The sequence below is a fragment of the Doryrhamphus excisus genome, chromosome 19 (genome assembly GCF_030265055.1).
Source record: "Doryrhamphus excisus isolate RoL2022-K1 chromosome 19, RoL_Dexc_1.0, whole genome shotgun sequence".
Lineage (NCBI taxonomy): Eukaryota > Metazoa > Chordata > Actinopteri > Syngnathiformes > Syngnathidae > Doryrhamphus > Doryrhamphus excisus.
Window position 1 is genome coordinate 4,420,001 of NC_080484.1, and position 17,253 is coordinate 4,437,253.

Genomic DNA, 17,253 nt, shown 5'->3' on the forward strand with positions numbered 1-17,253 from the left:
GCTGGACAAGTACTCGGAGTCGTTGAAGGATGCTCAGGAGAAACTGGAGCAGGCTGAGAAAAAGGCAGCAGATGTAAGTCGTGTCAAAGCACGCGGCATACAGTGTTGGCGTTTCAGCACGGTTGTGTTCCCATGGATCTTCCATAAAAACACTTGACCTTCAACAGCTTGCTGCTTTCATATGATCAGTTCCAGTGTCAAGCCGCAAGCGCACAGATCGGCTCTGCTAGCAGCTGCATCTTAAATGGGATTAAAATGCCTCATGCTCCTGCTTACGCTACACATTTCAGTCAAATGTCATCTATTTTAGCCAACATGAATGCTGTCTGTAATAACATCTACATTTCACATCTTTATATTATATATCAAATGTCGCTCATCTATATCCATACAAATATCAGTGTAATCAGTGTTTTGAGGGTAGATGAATAATTGTCAGATTAGTGGAATTATTGATGTGTTAGTTACATTTATTGACAAACAAACAAAAACAGTGGTCTTAGCGATGGTCTTTATAGATTTCTTTTTAGGTTTCGAGATGGAATAAAGCAAGGTGCGTGTCGTAGCACGTGACGCTGTTGCCAGGGTAACCGTGACAACACTGTGACAAGCGGAGGCGAAGCAGAATGGCGACGTTGGCGTCCATTGATGCAGTAAGAAGAAAGATAGTAATGTTACAGCAAGTGGCTTATGAGGCGGAGGACAGAGCCGAGATGTTGCTTCGACAGGTGGACACCGAGAACCAGGCCAGACGGGCGGTAATCACACAAACTATTTCTCAATAGACCCTTGCTAGGCTACTACCAGACGTCAAACATGGACGAATAACTTCTATCAACTTTTCTACAAAGTAACTACAAACGTAGAAAAATAAATTCGTTCAACTATTCTCCAAATTACAAACGTACAAAAACAATTTAGATCAACTAATCTATGAATTACAACTCAAAAATGAAGGTCGCCATTTTGACCGGAAGTATATTTTACCGGAAGCATATTTTCCGGGTCACTTATCAAACAAATACAAAACTTCTGACGTTAAAACATTTCTAAAGTTGTATTTATGTAGTATTGTCTGTGAATCACTCGAATACCGCATTGCTTTTACATTCCAAGGTAAGTTGTTGTTATTGCTTTAGTCAAAGTTAAACTCAATGTTAGTACGAGTATGTATAGACGCTATTCTGTATGTATATTGTATTTAAGCTATTTACATTGTATTTACATAGTACAGAGCAGAGTGGCTGTGAGGGAAAAATGAGCTTTAAACCTTGGATGTTGAGGTTGCTTGGTGTAGGATGCAAATAAACACACTGGTCAACTCCAGCAGTGACATAGCATCATCATAATAATGCCTTATTAGTCTGTTCTGTCATTTCGTATACAGTGGCGCTTGGTTTATTGCCGTGAATCCGTTCCACAATGTCTGACTCGCTCAACAAATCACCTTTTCTCATAAGAAATAATGTTAATCCAATTCATCCTTTCCAGAAAGTCAAACATGTTAACACAAAACCTGCTTTTAGGGTTTTACCATTATAGTTTTCCATGCCGAAATCAATTTGAAATGCATATAAATGATGAATGCGATAAATTAACATTGAAAGATTTTACCTTAATTGAAGAATCTTATGAACATTCTATAAAACATGTTTTGTGTTACCATTTTCGAGAGTCAAGTGCTGACGACATCATCGACGGTGCAAAGAAACTGACTCCCGGTCCCTATTTCTTTGTACAGTGGTGCCTTGGTTAGCATTATTTATCCGTTCCAGAAGGTCGACTCAAACCAAGACGAACTCTAACTGAAACAACTTTTCTCATAAAATCTAATTTTAACAGTAAACGCATTTTATAGACAATAATTACAGTTTTACATGTAATAATATTGTCATTATTATTACTATATTTTAAATTATTATTATAGCATAATATAAGTATGCTTGGAGGCCATTCGCCTTTTTTTAATATGTTACTCTATTCATATTCATTTCCAGCCAGCCTTTGCTTGCTTTAAATTAATCAAAAGAGTAAGGACCGACGTTAACCAAGGACCCACTGTTGTGGCAAGCTAATAGGATGCTAACAAGGACATTTGGTTATAAACAATACATTAACAACACAGATGGACTCATGCAGTCTATTAGTAACACAACAAGGCCCACGCCATGTTGTGTGCTAACCGTTGAATGCACACAAACTTTTTTTTTTTTAACCGAAAAACATGCTAACCGGGAAGGACGCTAACAAAGGTTCCACTGTACTGTTTATGCTATGTATACTGTGTATACTGTCTATATGCAATATACACTATGTATATATATATATATAATATAATACCGTATTTTCCGGACTACAAGTCACACTTTTTTTCTTAGGTTGGCTGTTCCTGCAACTTATACTCCAGAGCGACTTATAAATGAACAAACTGTTTATGTTACATAAACACTGGACACCTTTTCTGTTCATGTTTATTTTTCTTGTAGCTGACTACCCATTGTGTTAGCATAGCTTACTCCTATTCAGCCTGTTCTCTATTCTTTTATCGTTAGAACTTGTCTTCCAAGAGGATGTAATGTCTGTTTATATATATATATATATATATATATATATATACACTACGCCTGGCCCAGCCCAGGGTCCACAGAGAAGAGAGGCGAGAGCGCTAGCCATCAAGCTAAAAGCCAGAGTTATCAACTGTGCTAGTGAGTGAGGTGTGCCAATGCACTATATATGTGTATACGCAATGTTTATACACCACGGCACCTATGGTTCAAATAATGTTGAACCAGAGCTGATATGCATGTTATTATAAGGCAGTGCTCACTTATTTACTGTACAAGAACCACTTTCAAATCTCAAGCCTTCTTCTTCAGGCAGGCACAGGAAAGCTAGGCTAGGAAAGCTAGGCAAGGCTACTTTACGCAGCTGGAATCCGGTACTGCTTGTACTCAGTAAATTGAGATATAGTTTTTGTATGTCTCGATAGGCTGAGGCCGAGGTGGCATCTCTGAACAGACGCATCCAGCTGGTGGAGGAGGAGTTGGACCGAGCTCAGGAGCGACTGGCCACTGCTCTTCAGAAGCTGGAGGAGGCTGAGAAGGCGGCCGATGAGAGTGAGAGGTGAAATGCTTCCCCATTTGAGTAGGTTCATGCTCATTGAATTGATTCCCCAGGCTGTGTTGCGTGTGCCCTCAGCCAGATTTCAGCTTGTTGTTTTTTCATCCAGTATTGTATTTAGAAAAATCACATCACAAATGATTTCTGTTGACATTCAGAGGAATGAAGGTGATTGAGAACAGGGCCGGCAAGGATGGGGAGAAGATGGAGATCCAAGAGATGCAGCTAAAAGAGGCCAAACATATTGCTGAAGAAGCTGATCGCAAATATGAAGAGGTACGATATATTTGCGTATTGGTAACGTTGTCACGAAGGGACCCAAAACTATTATTAACAAAAATATTTATTAATAAAGAGGGTCCACGGTAGGGAACCGCACAACAAGGTAAAAAACTAGAACCAAAACTGAGCTATGCAGAGTCCAAAACTTAAAAAAACAGCTAGCAGGCAGTAAGACAAGGAGGAATACAAAATGGGCATTTACTTACAAAGGGTACTAAAAGCCAGAAAGCTCGGACACAGAGGGCTAACACGTTGGACGAGAAAGGCATGGAGTACAATCTGGCCTTTGGCAGCAGGTGTGTGAGAGAGAAAGATCTCAGGTGGGATCTCCTTGCCATGCCAGTAACGTTGGAAGCCATCATTTTTTCCTCATCAAAGAATAAAACTTTTTTTTCCACCTTTCAATGTCCCATTCTTTGGTGCTCTCCTGCAATCTCCATAACAGGACATTTGCAGTTGACACCAGTAATAACCTTCTTTGGAGCTGAGGATTGTCCTGAGTCTTGATGGACAGCCAATTGGGTGCTCCAGCTCAGGGCTGGTGACATTTTTTGGGAGGGTCTCAGGATCTTCAAATGACTGTCTTGCTGCATCCAAACTCCAGCTCAACAATCCCACCATGTTCAACGAGAGAACGTTTTTTGGCCTTTGTCATCAAGAGATCATGACAATGTGAATATCTGACAGAAAATGACGAATCCGGCTGCACGGCGATCAAGTGTTTAGCGTGCAGACCTCACAGCTAGGAGACCTGAGTTCAATTCCACCCTCTGCCATCTCTGTGTGGAGTTTGCATGTTCTCCCCACATGCGTGGATTTTCTCCGGTTTCCTCCCACATTCCAAAAACATGCTAGGTTAATTGGCGACTCCAAATTGTCCATAGGTATGAATGTGAGTGTGAATGGTTGTTTGTCTATATGTGCCCTGTGATTGGCTGGCCACCAGTCCAGGGTGTACCCTGCCTCTTGCCTGAAGACATCTGGGATAGGCTTGAGATAAATGCGCATGGCTTACAAGGTGAAATGATCAATATGGCCACCACCGCCAGCATGGACAACATCAAGCCAATATGAGAATTCTTCCCAATTGCAGCTGTTATTGGATCTTTCCTCTCATGGTTCTTTATCACACCCCCACATTAAGAAGTCACATAGAGTGAGGTACGGGGATCTGGCAGGCCAAGTTCAGAACGTGAGGTCGTTAGCAGATCTCCCCAATCCACTGTTTTCATCCAAAAAGTTCAAACCTGACTCTGTTGTTGAGTTTGATGTTGTGTTGTTGCTTTGCGTGCTGCACCCCAGGAAGATGAGTTGCTATTCATCCATTTGAAAAACCAGCCAACAACTAAATAAACATGTCTGCAGGTGGCACGTAAACTGGTCATTCTGGAGGGCGATCTGGAGCGTTCGGAGGAGCGTGCCGAGGTGGCCGAGGCGTAAGTGGACACTAGAGATGCGAAACGGAATTGAACAATCATGTCATCATTTCACCCGTAACATCAGTGCATGTTTTTCCTGTGCAGCAACTTCCTGCGAGGAGTAACACACACTTTCATCACATGTTTTTTGCTCTAATGTCTCTAATGCATGCCTGAATACACCACCAACCACCACCATGGGATGTTTTTTTTCCCTCTCCCCCCTTTACCCCAAAACCCCTGGCAATGGACTAACCCCTGCAGACGAGTGAGGGAGCTGGAAGAGGAGCTGGCCTTAATGGACCAGAATGTGAAATCTATGATGTGCGGAGAGGAAGAGGTATTTACGTACTCTGCCACCAAGACCTGGACCAACGTCTCATTCTGACCTGTTGCCCTCTGCTCCTGAAGCAACACTGCTTTACCTTTCTCCATCTTACCTGCACACATGATGGCATGTCCTTCAAGGTCATTTATTTAGATGTCATTGCATTCACACAATAATACGTAATATATATGTATACAGTGTACACTATATATGTATGTAATATATACGTATATATGTACACATACATAGACATTTGACATGCTTATTATGACAGAATTGTAGTTGTTTTTGGTTTGAAAAACAAGCAATGAATGAATTTGAATACACGTCATTTAAATCTGTGGACCATGTCATCAGCTGTTTTGCTTCCCCACCTTCTCTATCTCACCTCTGACCTTTTGATGCTAGCTTTTCCTTCTGCATGATGTTCACGCTGGATGACTTTGTCCTCTTGTACCTCCCTCCTTTTTCTCTCCCCCTGCTTTGTTTCTGCTTAGTAAATCCGGTGACCTTGAGGAAGAATTGAAAAATGTCACCAACAACTTGAAGTCATTGGAAGCTCAAGCTGAAAAGGTAGAGAAGATGTCCTTCAGATGATACTCACTGGTACTTGGAGTGTTTCTGGAAGGCAAGGGTGTCCAAAGTGTGACCCGGGGAGCTAATATGACCCGCTGCAATTTTTTTATTGGCCAACTGTACATTCTAAAAATAGAATTTCACAAGAAAACTAAAACATAACAACATTGGGAAAGCCGGCAGTAATTTCACAAGAAGTCAAAATCCAACTCAACTTGTCCAACTCTCAATTTCCGATACCGATATCAGCTGATACTGATACCGATCTGTGTAACATAACATATGTCCTGTGGTGAATGAACACATACAGTATGTGTTGTATACAGCAGTTTTTTAATATCGGTTTTCATGATCGGGAAAATATCTGATACCGATATTGCATATTTATGCTGATAATTGTACCGATAATTATCGGACATCCTTAGTTAACATTTTTTTAAGTCATAATAATGTAAAAATAAAAAATCATAAATCATAAAAATTACCTTGGGGAATAAGTTTTAATATTATGGGAATTAAGTCATAATATTATGAGAATTAAATTTACAAGAAGAAAGTTGAAATAGTTGGAAACTAAAAAAACGACAACATCATAAATTGAATCATTTTATCAGAATAAAGTTTAAATATGATGAGAAAACTCTATCTAATCTAATCTATCTAGCAAAAAAAAAGAAAAAAAATCACAATTTTAAGAAACTGATAATATTATGAGGAAAATGTCATTTAGGTAGTAGCCTACTGTTTAAATATTCATGAAAAATTGGGAATAAATGGAAATAAATTCATAATATTACAAGAAGAAAAGATTATTTAAGAAGAAAGTTGAAATATTTTGAAAAAAACCCACACAAACAAAAAAAAACAATAAAAATGAGTGAAATTAATACTAATAATAGATTTTTTTCACCGGTATGACAAAACTGAAATGCAAAACTAAATGCGTTGGTTTACAAAAGTTGCATCCTTTCATTTTTCACGATGTGGCTAAAAAACGTTTGGACACCCCTGCTCTCACGTCCACAATAAAAAGTCCAAAATTTGAGCCAAAAAAAGCAAATGTCAGAAAACACAGACAACTGTTAACATATTTTGGATGTTTACTATTTGAAACTTTTTTTTCTTTCAGTACTCACAAAAGGAGGACAAATACGAAGAGGAAATTAAACTTCTTACCGACAAACTTAAAGAGGTGAGTATCTCTCTTATACAGGATCTCTTAGATGATCATTCTCATACGTATTCATCTCACTGAAAATGATGGATGCGGCCAACGATTTCCGCGGAAAGCAGGTGATCGGCCTATGCCGATAATGCCAATGAGAGGACATTAAAAGGCTTGAACCCCCCCCCCAAAATAAAAAACACTTGACGGGTAATGGTGAGTGTTGGCATCCTGGTTAGGATCCATGGGAGGGAAATAAAACATGAATATGATAAATAAAGCATAAAATGTAGTGCATATACGTACTTACTGTTAGAAATTCCACAATTCCGAAAATACATTGTAGAGCCTCCAGCACCACTCATTCTAGGATTGATGAATGAATGGTGTAATGGATGTAATTGTGTGTGGATTGTAATTGGCTAATTGTGGATATTTTTACACAGTGTACGTGTATATTTGTTCCAGGCGGAGACCCGAGCAGAGTTTGCAGAACGGTCTGTGGCCAAGCTGGAGAAAACCATTGATGATCTGGAAGGTATTCACTTATTGTCTTCTTCTACATTTACACTAATGCCAGACATGTGGACAGAGAAGCCCACATTTACACCATATGTGACATAAAGTATACGGTATAGACACTACACACTACACTATATACACTGTACATCATACTACTTCAAAAATATACAGTAATCCCTACAGTACATTTCCAGTAGGAGTAGGATTTCTTATTTATAAATGGAAAATTTCTTCATGTAAAGCATAGAAAACCCGTTTATAAATACGTTTTTTTGTATTCTTAGAGCCCTCTACACATGAAATAGCACCCCTATAGTCCACTTTACATTCCTTTTACCTAATATCCTAGGTATAGTAATGCATTATATTTGCATTTTGTGTCATTTAGCCATGTTTTGCTTTAAAATGCTTCATTTAGGCAAAAAATATTAAATATGCATATTATATTACTAATAATAGGCCGTATTGAATCACAAAACAGTATGATGTATGAATATATTTTGGAAAGAACATGATAGAGCAAAGCCGTGAAATTCAAACCGCAAATTGGCGATTGATTCTTGTACACCAGGGGTGGGCAAACTAAGGCCCTGGGGCCACACGCGGCCCACCAAGCGTTTGAATCCGGCCCGTTCAACTTTTAACATACAAACTGGCAACATTACTTGCAAGTCGGATGTCTTATTTAGGAAAAAAAACAAAAAAACTAAGATTAAATTTCATAGTTTGACTATAGCTATACGTTATAGCTGATGGTATAACACTTTTACAGATAAAATTACACAAATAATTCAAGGATAATTATAAGCATAAAATTGTGTGTGTGTTAAAATTATTTTATATTATGCCCCCCGGACAATTTTGTTAACTCAACACGGCCCACAAGTCAAAATATTTGCCCACCCCTGCTGTACACTGTGTATAAATCTACTATATAAACCATACACACTGTACTATATAAACCAAAGACACTGTAACTATATAAACTATAGACACTGTACTATATAAACCATAGACACTGTAACTATATAAACCATAGACACTGTAACTATATAAACCATAGACACTGTAACTATATAAACTATAGACACTGTACTATATAAACCATAGACACTGTAACTATATAAACCATAGACACTGTACTATATAAACCATAGACACTGTAACTATATAAACCATAGACACTGTAACTATATAAACCATAGACACTGTACTATATAAACCAAAGACACTGTAACTATATAAACCATAGACACTGTACTATATAAACCATAGACACTGTAACTATATAAACCATAGACACTGTAACTATATAAACTATAGACACTGTACTATATAAACCATAGACACTGTAACTATATAAACCATAGACACTGTAACTATATAAACCATATACACTGTATATGCAGGCATAGGAAATATGATTAGACCATCCTTCTTTCTTCAGTGTCTTGTTCATTTTAATGCCTGGCACAACTAGAGGTACCTTCATCCATTTTCAATGTCGCTTATCCTCACGAGGGTCACAGGGATGCTGGAGCCTATCCCAGCTGTCCCTGGGCGAGAGGCGGGGTACACCCTGTATCATATAGACAAAGACCCATTCACACTCACATTCATACCTATGGACAGTCTGGACTGTTTTGAATGGAACCCAAATCTCCTGACTGTGTGGCCTACATGCTAACCACTCGTCCACCGTGTGGCCTTTACAAGGTTTTTAGAAGAGCACTTTTAGATTATTCTATAGGACCTCTCCTCTAGATGTGTCCCAAGTTTGCTACCCCCCCCCCCCCCTTGTTTTTGTGTGTGTTCCATCTCTGTCCATGTGTGTGTCCTCCCGTAGATGAAGTCTATGCTCAGAAACTAAAGGGCAAGGCTCTCAGTGAGGAGCTGGACCTGGCTCTCAATGACATGACCACTCTGTAGCAGCTTTCCTCCTGCTTCTTCTCTGCTTGCCTGCCGCTGTTCTACTGTGGAATGATCAGCCACCAACTTCTTAGCAGATCACACCCTGCCACCACAGTGTGGTGTTCTCTCCGAGCTAGATTTGCTTTCATTGCAGTGTGTTTTGCTGAGCTAGCAACTCTCTACCTTATTTTCACTGTGGAAATGTTTACTTGCCGCACTGCATTGTAATAAATCTATTTCAACCCTCTACATTTCTTTTTTCCTCCAATTTTCTTCAGCCTTTCTAAACTTCCTGTCTACTACTGAACTTCCTTTAACTCCCCAGCAAATAAATAAGATTTACTTCAACAAATCTGATTAGCCGACTATATTGGACTATAGTTGTGAAGTAGGGCGCTTCTCAATCCCACGGACATACCTTCCATAGAGGAAGCAGAGACTGAGGGCACGGATGAGGACATGTCCATCACAGTGGCTGAGGTATCCCAGGTACTACAGTAGAACAAATCAGAGCCAGGCGGGGGGGGGGCACCAAATCATGAAGCTCATCCTACGTGAGAGACCCGAGCTGCCCTCCCAGCCCCACCTGAAGCCCCACTGGGGGGAGGTAATCAAAAAACTCTGTATTGGTAGATCCGTCTTTTCAACTTTGTATGGAAGTCGGGAAACTCTGGATCATTGTGTTGGTCCCCCTGGTCCGCCTTTTCAAGGAGGGTTACTATAGGGTGTGTTCCAACTGCTCAGCCTCCCTTGGAAAGTCGATTCCAGAGTGCTGGAGAGAAGAGATGACCTTTAGTCGAACCTCGGTTCCTCCTGGTGGTGGAACAGGGGACCACACTACACACTAAGGTGCGAGGACTTTGCCCAAACGGGCTAAATCAGCTTTGTGGACTTGGATTGTGTCCCTCACTGATCCCCCACTAATTATGGACTGGCCCAGTAGCCAGCCCATAGACTGCTACTTGCAGTAGCAGTCTATGGGCTGGCTACTGAGCCAGCCCATATTGTTATTCCTTGTGGTGTTTACCAATTTTTATTATTCTTATATCTTAATCTTCCACTTTTTTTGCGCGTAATGCGGCCAAAACCGCAAGAAGGACCCCCACACATGTTACACCGTCGGAATCGTGACGCTCGGGACTACAGCGGTATTTATTTTTTGGAACGTTTTGTGTAACCATGGCGACGCTATTAACCGAAACGTTCAAAAATGGGCCAGTTGATTAGGTACAGAATTCTATTTTTAGAACAGCCGCATTCCAGAGAAAACGAGAATTTACAGACATTTCACAGCCTTGTAGCTCAGCCATACGGCCACGTAGAAACGTGGTTGATGGCTCATTTTTTAGATAAACTTCTGAACTCTCTCTGTGGCTAAATGCTAATTGTTAGCATGTTAGCATGTTAGCATTTAAGCTAATTTACTCATGTTTAAAGGCAAATACACCCATGGCATGATGCAGGGAGGTTCTAGGACAACCTTGGCAGTTTCTAAACTTGAGGCTCTCTTGCTAGGTGCTAGCATGGACCCGTTAGCATGTTAGCATTTAAGCTAATTTTCTCACGTTTAAAGGCAATTGCACACATGGCTTGATGTAGGGAGGTTATAGGACAACCTTAGCAGTTTCTAAACTTGAGGCTCTCTTGCTAGGTGCTAGCATGGTAGCCGTTAGCATGTTAGCATTTAAGCTAATTTAGTCATGTCTAAAGGCAAATACACATATGGCATGGTGTAGGGAGGTTATAGGACAACCTTGGCACTTTCTAAACTTGAGGCTCTCTTGCTAGGTGCTAGCATAATGATTGTTAGCATGTTAGCATTTAAGCTAATTTACTCACGTTTAAAGGCAAATACACACATGACATGATGTGGGGAGGTTATAGGACAACCTTGGCACTTTCTCAACTTGATGCTCTCTTGCTAGGTGCTAGCATGGTAGCCGTTAGCATGTTAGCATTTAAGCTAATTTACTCATGTCTTCAGGCAGATACACATATGGCATGGTGTAGGGAGGTTATAAGACAACCTTGGCACTTTCTAAACTTGAGGCTCTCTTGCTAGGTGCTAGCATAATCATTGTTAGCATGTTAGCATTTAAGCTAATATACTCACGTTTAAAGGCAAATAAACACATGACATGATGTGGGGAGGTTATAGGACAACCTTGGCACTTTCTCAATTTGATGCTCTCTTGCTAGGTGCTAGCATGGTAGCCGTTAGCATGTTCGCATTTAAGCTAATTTACTCATGTCTAAAGACAAATACACACATGGCATGATGTAGGGAGGTTATAGGACAACCTTGGCACTTTCTAAACATGAGGCTCTCTTGCTAGGTGCTAGCATAATAATTGTTAGCATGTTAGCATTTAAGCTCATTTACTCACGTTTAAAGGCAAATACACACATGGCATGATGTAGGGAGGTGATAGGACAACCTTGGCACTTTCTAAACTTGGGACTCTCTTGCTAGGTGCTAGCATGATAACTGTTAGCATGTTAGCATTTAAGCTAATTTGCTCACGTTTAAAGGCAAATACACAAATGCATGATGCAGGGACGTCATAGGACATCCTTGCCACTTTCTAAACTTAAGGCTGTCTTGCTAGGTGCTAGCATGTTAGCATGTTAGCATTTAAGCTAATTTACTCATGTCTAAAGGCAAATACACACATGGCATGATGTAGGGAGGTTATAGGACAACCTCAGCACTTTCTAAACTTGAGGCTCTCTTGCTAGGTGCTAGCATGATAACTGTTAGCATGTTAGCATTTAAGCTAATGTACTCAAGTTTAAAGGCAAATACACACATGGCATGATGTAGGGAGGTTATAGGACAACCTTGGCACTTTCTAAACTTGATGCTCTCTTGCTAGGTGCTAGCATGTAGCCGTTAGCATGTTAGCATTTAAGCTAATTTACTCAAGTTTAAAGGCAATTACACACTTGGCATGATGTGGGGACACTATGGGACTGCATCAACTTTTTCCGTACTTGAGGCGTTCTTGCTAGGTGCTACCGCAGTAGCCGTTGGCCCACCGGGCCCGAGGTTCACAGCACAGGTGGCCAGTCCATCAAAATTTCCGCGGGAATTTTCTAGTTATGGACTGGCCCAGTAGCCAGCCCATAGACTGCTACTTGCAGTAGCAGTCTATGGGCTGGCTACTGAGCCAGCCCATATTGTTATTGCTGTTTAGTTATAATTATTTTTATTCTTATATCTTAATCTTCCACTTTTTGCGCGCGTAATGCGGCCGAAACCACAAGAAGGACCCCCACACATGTTACACCGCCGGAAACGTGGCGCTCGGGACTACAGCGGTATTCATTTTTTGGAACGGTTTGTGTAACCATGGCGACGGTATTCGCGATAGAAAAAACAATCCGCCACTATATTAGGGACACCCTATTCTATTTTTAGAAGAGCTCATGCCAGTGAAAAAGCGAGAATTTACAGACTTTTTCACAGCCTTGTAGCTCAGCCATACGGCCACGTAGAAACGTGATTGACGGCTCATTTTTGAGATAAACTTCTCTACTCTCTCTGTGGCTAATTAGTTTTGTCGTAGGATGTTTAGTTTTCCCTCTATCTTCGTCAGAAGGAGGTGTGCGCAGTTGCAGCGTCTCCCACTCTGACTCCACTGTGGCAGGGGAGACGAAGAGAAAACTTTTTGGCTTTGCAAACAACTCCTCTTCCTGGCCACACCGTTTTAGCCAGCTCGATTTAATTTGGTGAAAACGTAGGAAATCTTGTCCCCTTTCCAAAAATGTCACTCTTATGTCTGAGAGATGTACGGATTGCCTTCTGGGCCCTCAGAAGCGAGAAGAGCGCCGGCATTTCTCCCATTCACTCCCATGTTAAAGACGCCGTCTTTTTCTTTCTCCAAACCTTTAATTTTCTGTGTTTTCAACTCGTCATCTTGCGGTCGTTTCTCAACCGATATGCAAAACGAGCAGATCTATGCGAAGCCCCGACCCTCGGGCCGGTCACGGTCATCTCGTGGTGTCGATATCTCGAATCGTTTGGCCGTAAGAAGCTTCTGTTCGACATGAGCGATTCAGCCCTCTGAGCTCATTCACTGCCATGGCCACCACCTCCTCCTCCTCACAGCCCCTCCCTTCAAAAACCCCCTTTTCTTGACATGTGCGATTCCAATGATTCCCTTCCCAGCTGATACCATACAGCTCATTTATTGTGTAGATTTTAAAAGTTAGATTTTTCTAATTAAGCACAATGACTCCAGGCACCTCAAAGACCAAAGTATCAAAATATCAACATTTTTATAGAATCCATGATACAGCAATAAGCTGTGTTATCATCATGTCAGGAATCGATAGTTCTGTATCGACCCGCATGCCATAAACTCTCTGCTCTTTAGTCCTCCATGGCAATGCAAGTGCTGCTGTCAATTGGAAAACAACACATGACATGTAGAGACACCACAGCAGTGCCTGGCAACTTTCAAGACTTGATGCTATGTTGCTAGGCCCTCTTGCTAGGTGCTAGCATGGTAGCCATTAGCATGTTAGCATTTAAGCTAATTTACTCATGTCTAAAGGCAAATACACACATGGCATGATGTAGGGAGGTTATAGGACAACCTTGGCACTTTCTAAACTTGAGGCCCTCTTGCTAGGTGCTAGCATGGTAGCCGTTAGCATGTTAGCATTTAAGCTAATTTACTCATGTCTAAAGGAAAATATACACATGACATGATGTAGGGAGGTTATAGGACAACCTTGGCACTTTCTGAACTTGATGCTCTCTTGCTAGGTGCTAGCATGGTAGCCGTTAGCATGTTAGCATTTAAGCTAATTTACTCATGTCTTCAGTCAAATACACATATGGCATGGTGTAGGGAGGTTATAGGACAACCTTGGCACTTTCTAAACTTGAGGCTCTCTTGCTAGGTGCTAGCATGATGATTGTAAGCATGTTAGCATTTAAGCTAATTTACTCACGTTTAAAGGCAAATACACACATGACATGATGTGGGGAGGTTATAGGACAACCTTGGCACTTTCTCAACTTGATGCTCTGTTGCTAGGTGCTAGCATAATGATTGTTAGCATGTTAGCATTTAAGCTAATTTACTCAAGTTTAAAGGCAATTACACACTTGGCATGATGTGGGGACACTATGGGACTGCATCAACTTTTTCGGTTCTTGAGGCTTTCTTGCTAGGTGCTACCGCGGTAGCCGTTGGCCCACCGGGCCCGAGGTTCACAGCACAGGTGGCCAGTCCATCAAAATTTCCGCGGGAATTTTCTAGTTTAGTTTCTAATATTTATGGGCCCCAGCCATGGCGTTGTGGGGGTCCAGTTTGAGGGCTTTAGGATCTTGTTTCTGATGTTTGCAGATAATGTGGTCCTGATGACCCACTTTGAGGGCGAATTGGACAAATAATTTCCTCGAAAGATTGCGATCTGACTGGGAAGATTTGAGCTATTTTCATTCAATGTGCATCCTCGCCAAAATACCATAATAAAGTCAAGCAAAGAGCACACTACCGTAATGAATCCAAGCAAAGCGCACATGCAAATACCATAATGAACTAAACTTTGATAGGCTTTCATGCCTTCATAGTTGCGCCATGAAAACTGGCAAAGAACCCTGGGTTAGCCATCCCTGCTCTAGCGCTAAAACGCACTGGACATGAAGAGTGTAACGCAGGGGTGGCTTACATTCTTACATTACCGAATACGTTATTTTTTCCTGCGAGAGGTACAAATGAGGTGATGATGTATCTCTACAGTAGAAGAGATCATGTTTGATGCAGCTTTAAGCCAAAATAAAATGACCACAAGGTGGCAGAAGTGTATTGTATAAGAACTCAGCCTGCATCTGTCACATGGGGATATAGGCTGCACAGCAACCAGGAAGTGATGAGGCATCTCACCGTGTTGCGTGAAGGAGGGTACGCATTGAAGGGAAATCGTAACGCATGCACACGCGCATGTAAAATGCAAATGTGAAATTTGTAAATATTCATATTCATGGTGTTATTTTCATAAAACAACCATTTTTTGTGTTGTTTATATTGTGTTTACCCATTTTGGCTAACTATATAAAGTTACATTTGTGTCAAAGTGAATGTTTTGCTTGAAATGTATCTTATTACAAAAAAAGGCCAGCAACCTTGTCGTAACATTTAACGAGTAGTGGTATGCATGTAAAGTGAAAGACAGGAATTGTTTATTGCGTCATGTATTTATACGGCAATTAAATATAACTAAGCCTTGCAATGCAGGTCTGAAAGCTGCATAAACCCCTTCCCAATGCAACCCAGCCCCTGACCATCCACAGAGTCACACCTCCATCGCCAGCCATGGTTGTCCTACGTTTTACTGTGTATTGAGTTGTTGTTTTAATGTGAATTATACTCCATGGTACCTTGTTCTTTTATTTGTGGGCTTGTGTGTGTGACTTATGTGTACTTTTTCACCTGCAGAGAAGCTGGCCCAAGCCAAAGAAGAAAACCTAGACCTGTATCAGGTGTTGGACCAAACCCTTGTGGAGCTCAACAATCTGTAGGTGTCTTTGGGAGTAGATGATAAGTGAATGCGGTCTCATCATGCATCTGGGTGTTGTCACAATGGAGAACTTACTAAAAAAAATATGGAGTCTTGTGTGATGTCCTGTTGGGTATTTGACTCATTTCTCCCCCAGCAATAGTCAAGTCTGATGAAAAACATCCTTGTAAATACACGTTGTGGTTTATAGTGAATATCTATGTCACATAATAACATAACAGGCAATCAGCCCGAGTATAAGACAAGCTTTCAATATATTCAATATATATTTGATCAACAATACATGTTCACATACACTACCTGCCTTATGGCTGTGATGGACTGGAATGAAAAGTTGGCATTGCCTTTTGGGAAAGAATGCTTACATACCGCAACAGAATTATCTGAGCATTGATTTATTTTACTTTTTAACATTTACAATGGAACCTTGGTTAGCGTCCGCCCCGGTTAGCATGTTCTTCAGTTAGCGTCGAAAATGTACCCCAAAATTTTCTAGTTAGAGTACAATATGGCGTTTGTCCTGTGTTATTATTACACTGCACACTGTGTTCTTAATGTGTTTTTATCACAAAACATACAAGTTCTAACTTGTGAAAGGATATATTGGTCAAATGTTAGCAAGCTAATGGTAAAAATGTTTGATGATGTGTGTAGAGTACAATATGGTGTTCGTCTCGTGTTATTATTACACTGCATGAGTCCAACAGTGTTCTTAATGTGTTTTTATCACAAAACATATAAGTTCTAGCTTGTGAAAGGATATATTGGTCAAATGTTAGCATGTTAAAGGTAACAAAAAATTGACATGATGTGTGTAGAGTACAATATGGCGTTTGTCTTGTGTTATTATTACACTGCACACAGTGGTCTTAATATGTTTTTATCACAAAACATACAAGTTCTAGCTTGTGAAAGGATATCTTGGTCAAATGTTAGCATGCTAATGGAAACAAAAAAATGACATGATGTGTGTAGAGTACAATATGGCGTGCATCTTGTGTTATTATTACACTGCTTGAATCCAACAGTGTTCTTAATCTGTTTTTGTCACAAAACATATAAGTTCTAGCTTGTGAGATGATATATTGGTCAAATGTTAGCATGCTAATGGTAACAAAAAATGACATGATGTGTGTAGAGTACAATATGGCGTGCGTCTTGTGTTATTATTACACTGCATGAGTCCAACAGTGTTCTTAATCTGTTTTTGTCACAAAACATACAAGTTCTAACTTGTGAAAGGATATATTGGTCAAATGTTAGCATGCTAATGGTCACAAAAAAATGACATGATGTGTGCAGAGTACAATATGGCGTTCGTCTTGTGTTATTATTACACTGCACACAGTGGTCTTAATGTGTTTTTATCACAAAACATACAAGTTGTAGCTTGTGAA

General features: G+C 40.4%; 1 protein-coding gene across 5 annotated transcripts in view; it reads left to right on the plus strand.

The window, feature by feature from the left end:
- Window positions 1-15,872, plus strand: part of tpm2 (tropomyosin 2 (beta)) — a 20,755-nt gene extending 4,883 nt beyond the window's left edge. Inside the window, exons 2-9 of one of the 5 annotated variants that reach the window (XM_058057276.1) lie at window positions 1-73; window positions 2,990-3,123; window positions 3,279-3,396; window positions 4,768-4,838; window positions 5,085-5,160; window positions 6,854-6,916; window positions 7,358-7,427; window positions 9,258-9,571. The exon at window positions 1-73 is cut by the window's left edge and continues 53 nt beyond it. In XM_058057276.1, coding sequence (XP_057913259.1) covers window positions 1-73; window positions 2,990-3,123; window positions 3,279-3,396; window positions 4,768-4,838; window positions 5,085-5,160; window positions 6,854-6,916; window positions 7,358-7,427; window positions 9,258-9,340 — 688 coding nt within the window. In that variant the 3' untranslated portion in view covers window positions 9,341-9,571. Of the gene's footprint in view, window positions 74-392; window positions 759-2,989; window positions 3,124-3,278; window positions 3,397-4,767; window positions 4,839-5,084; window positions 5,161-5,645; window positions 5,722-6,853; window positions 6,917-7,357; window positions 7,428-9,257; window positions 9,572-15,774 lie in introns of those variants that run through there. The other 4 variants (XM_058057274.1, XM_058057273.1, XM_058057277.1 and 1 more) reach the window with 4 other exon arrangements.
- The last annotated feature ends 1,381 nt before the right edge of the window (window positions 15,873-17,253 follow it).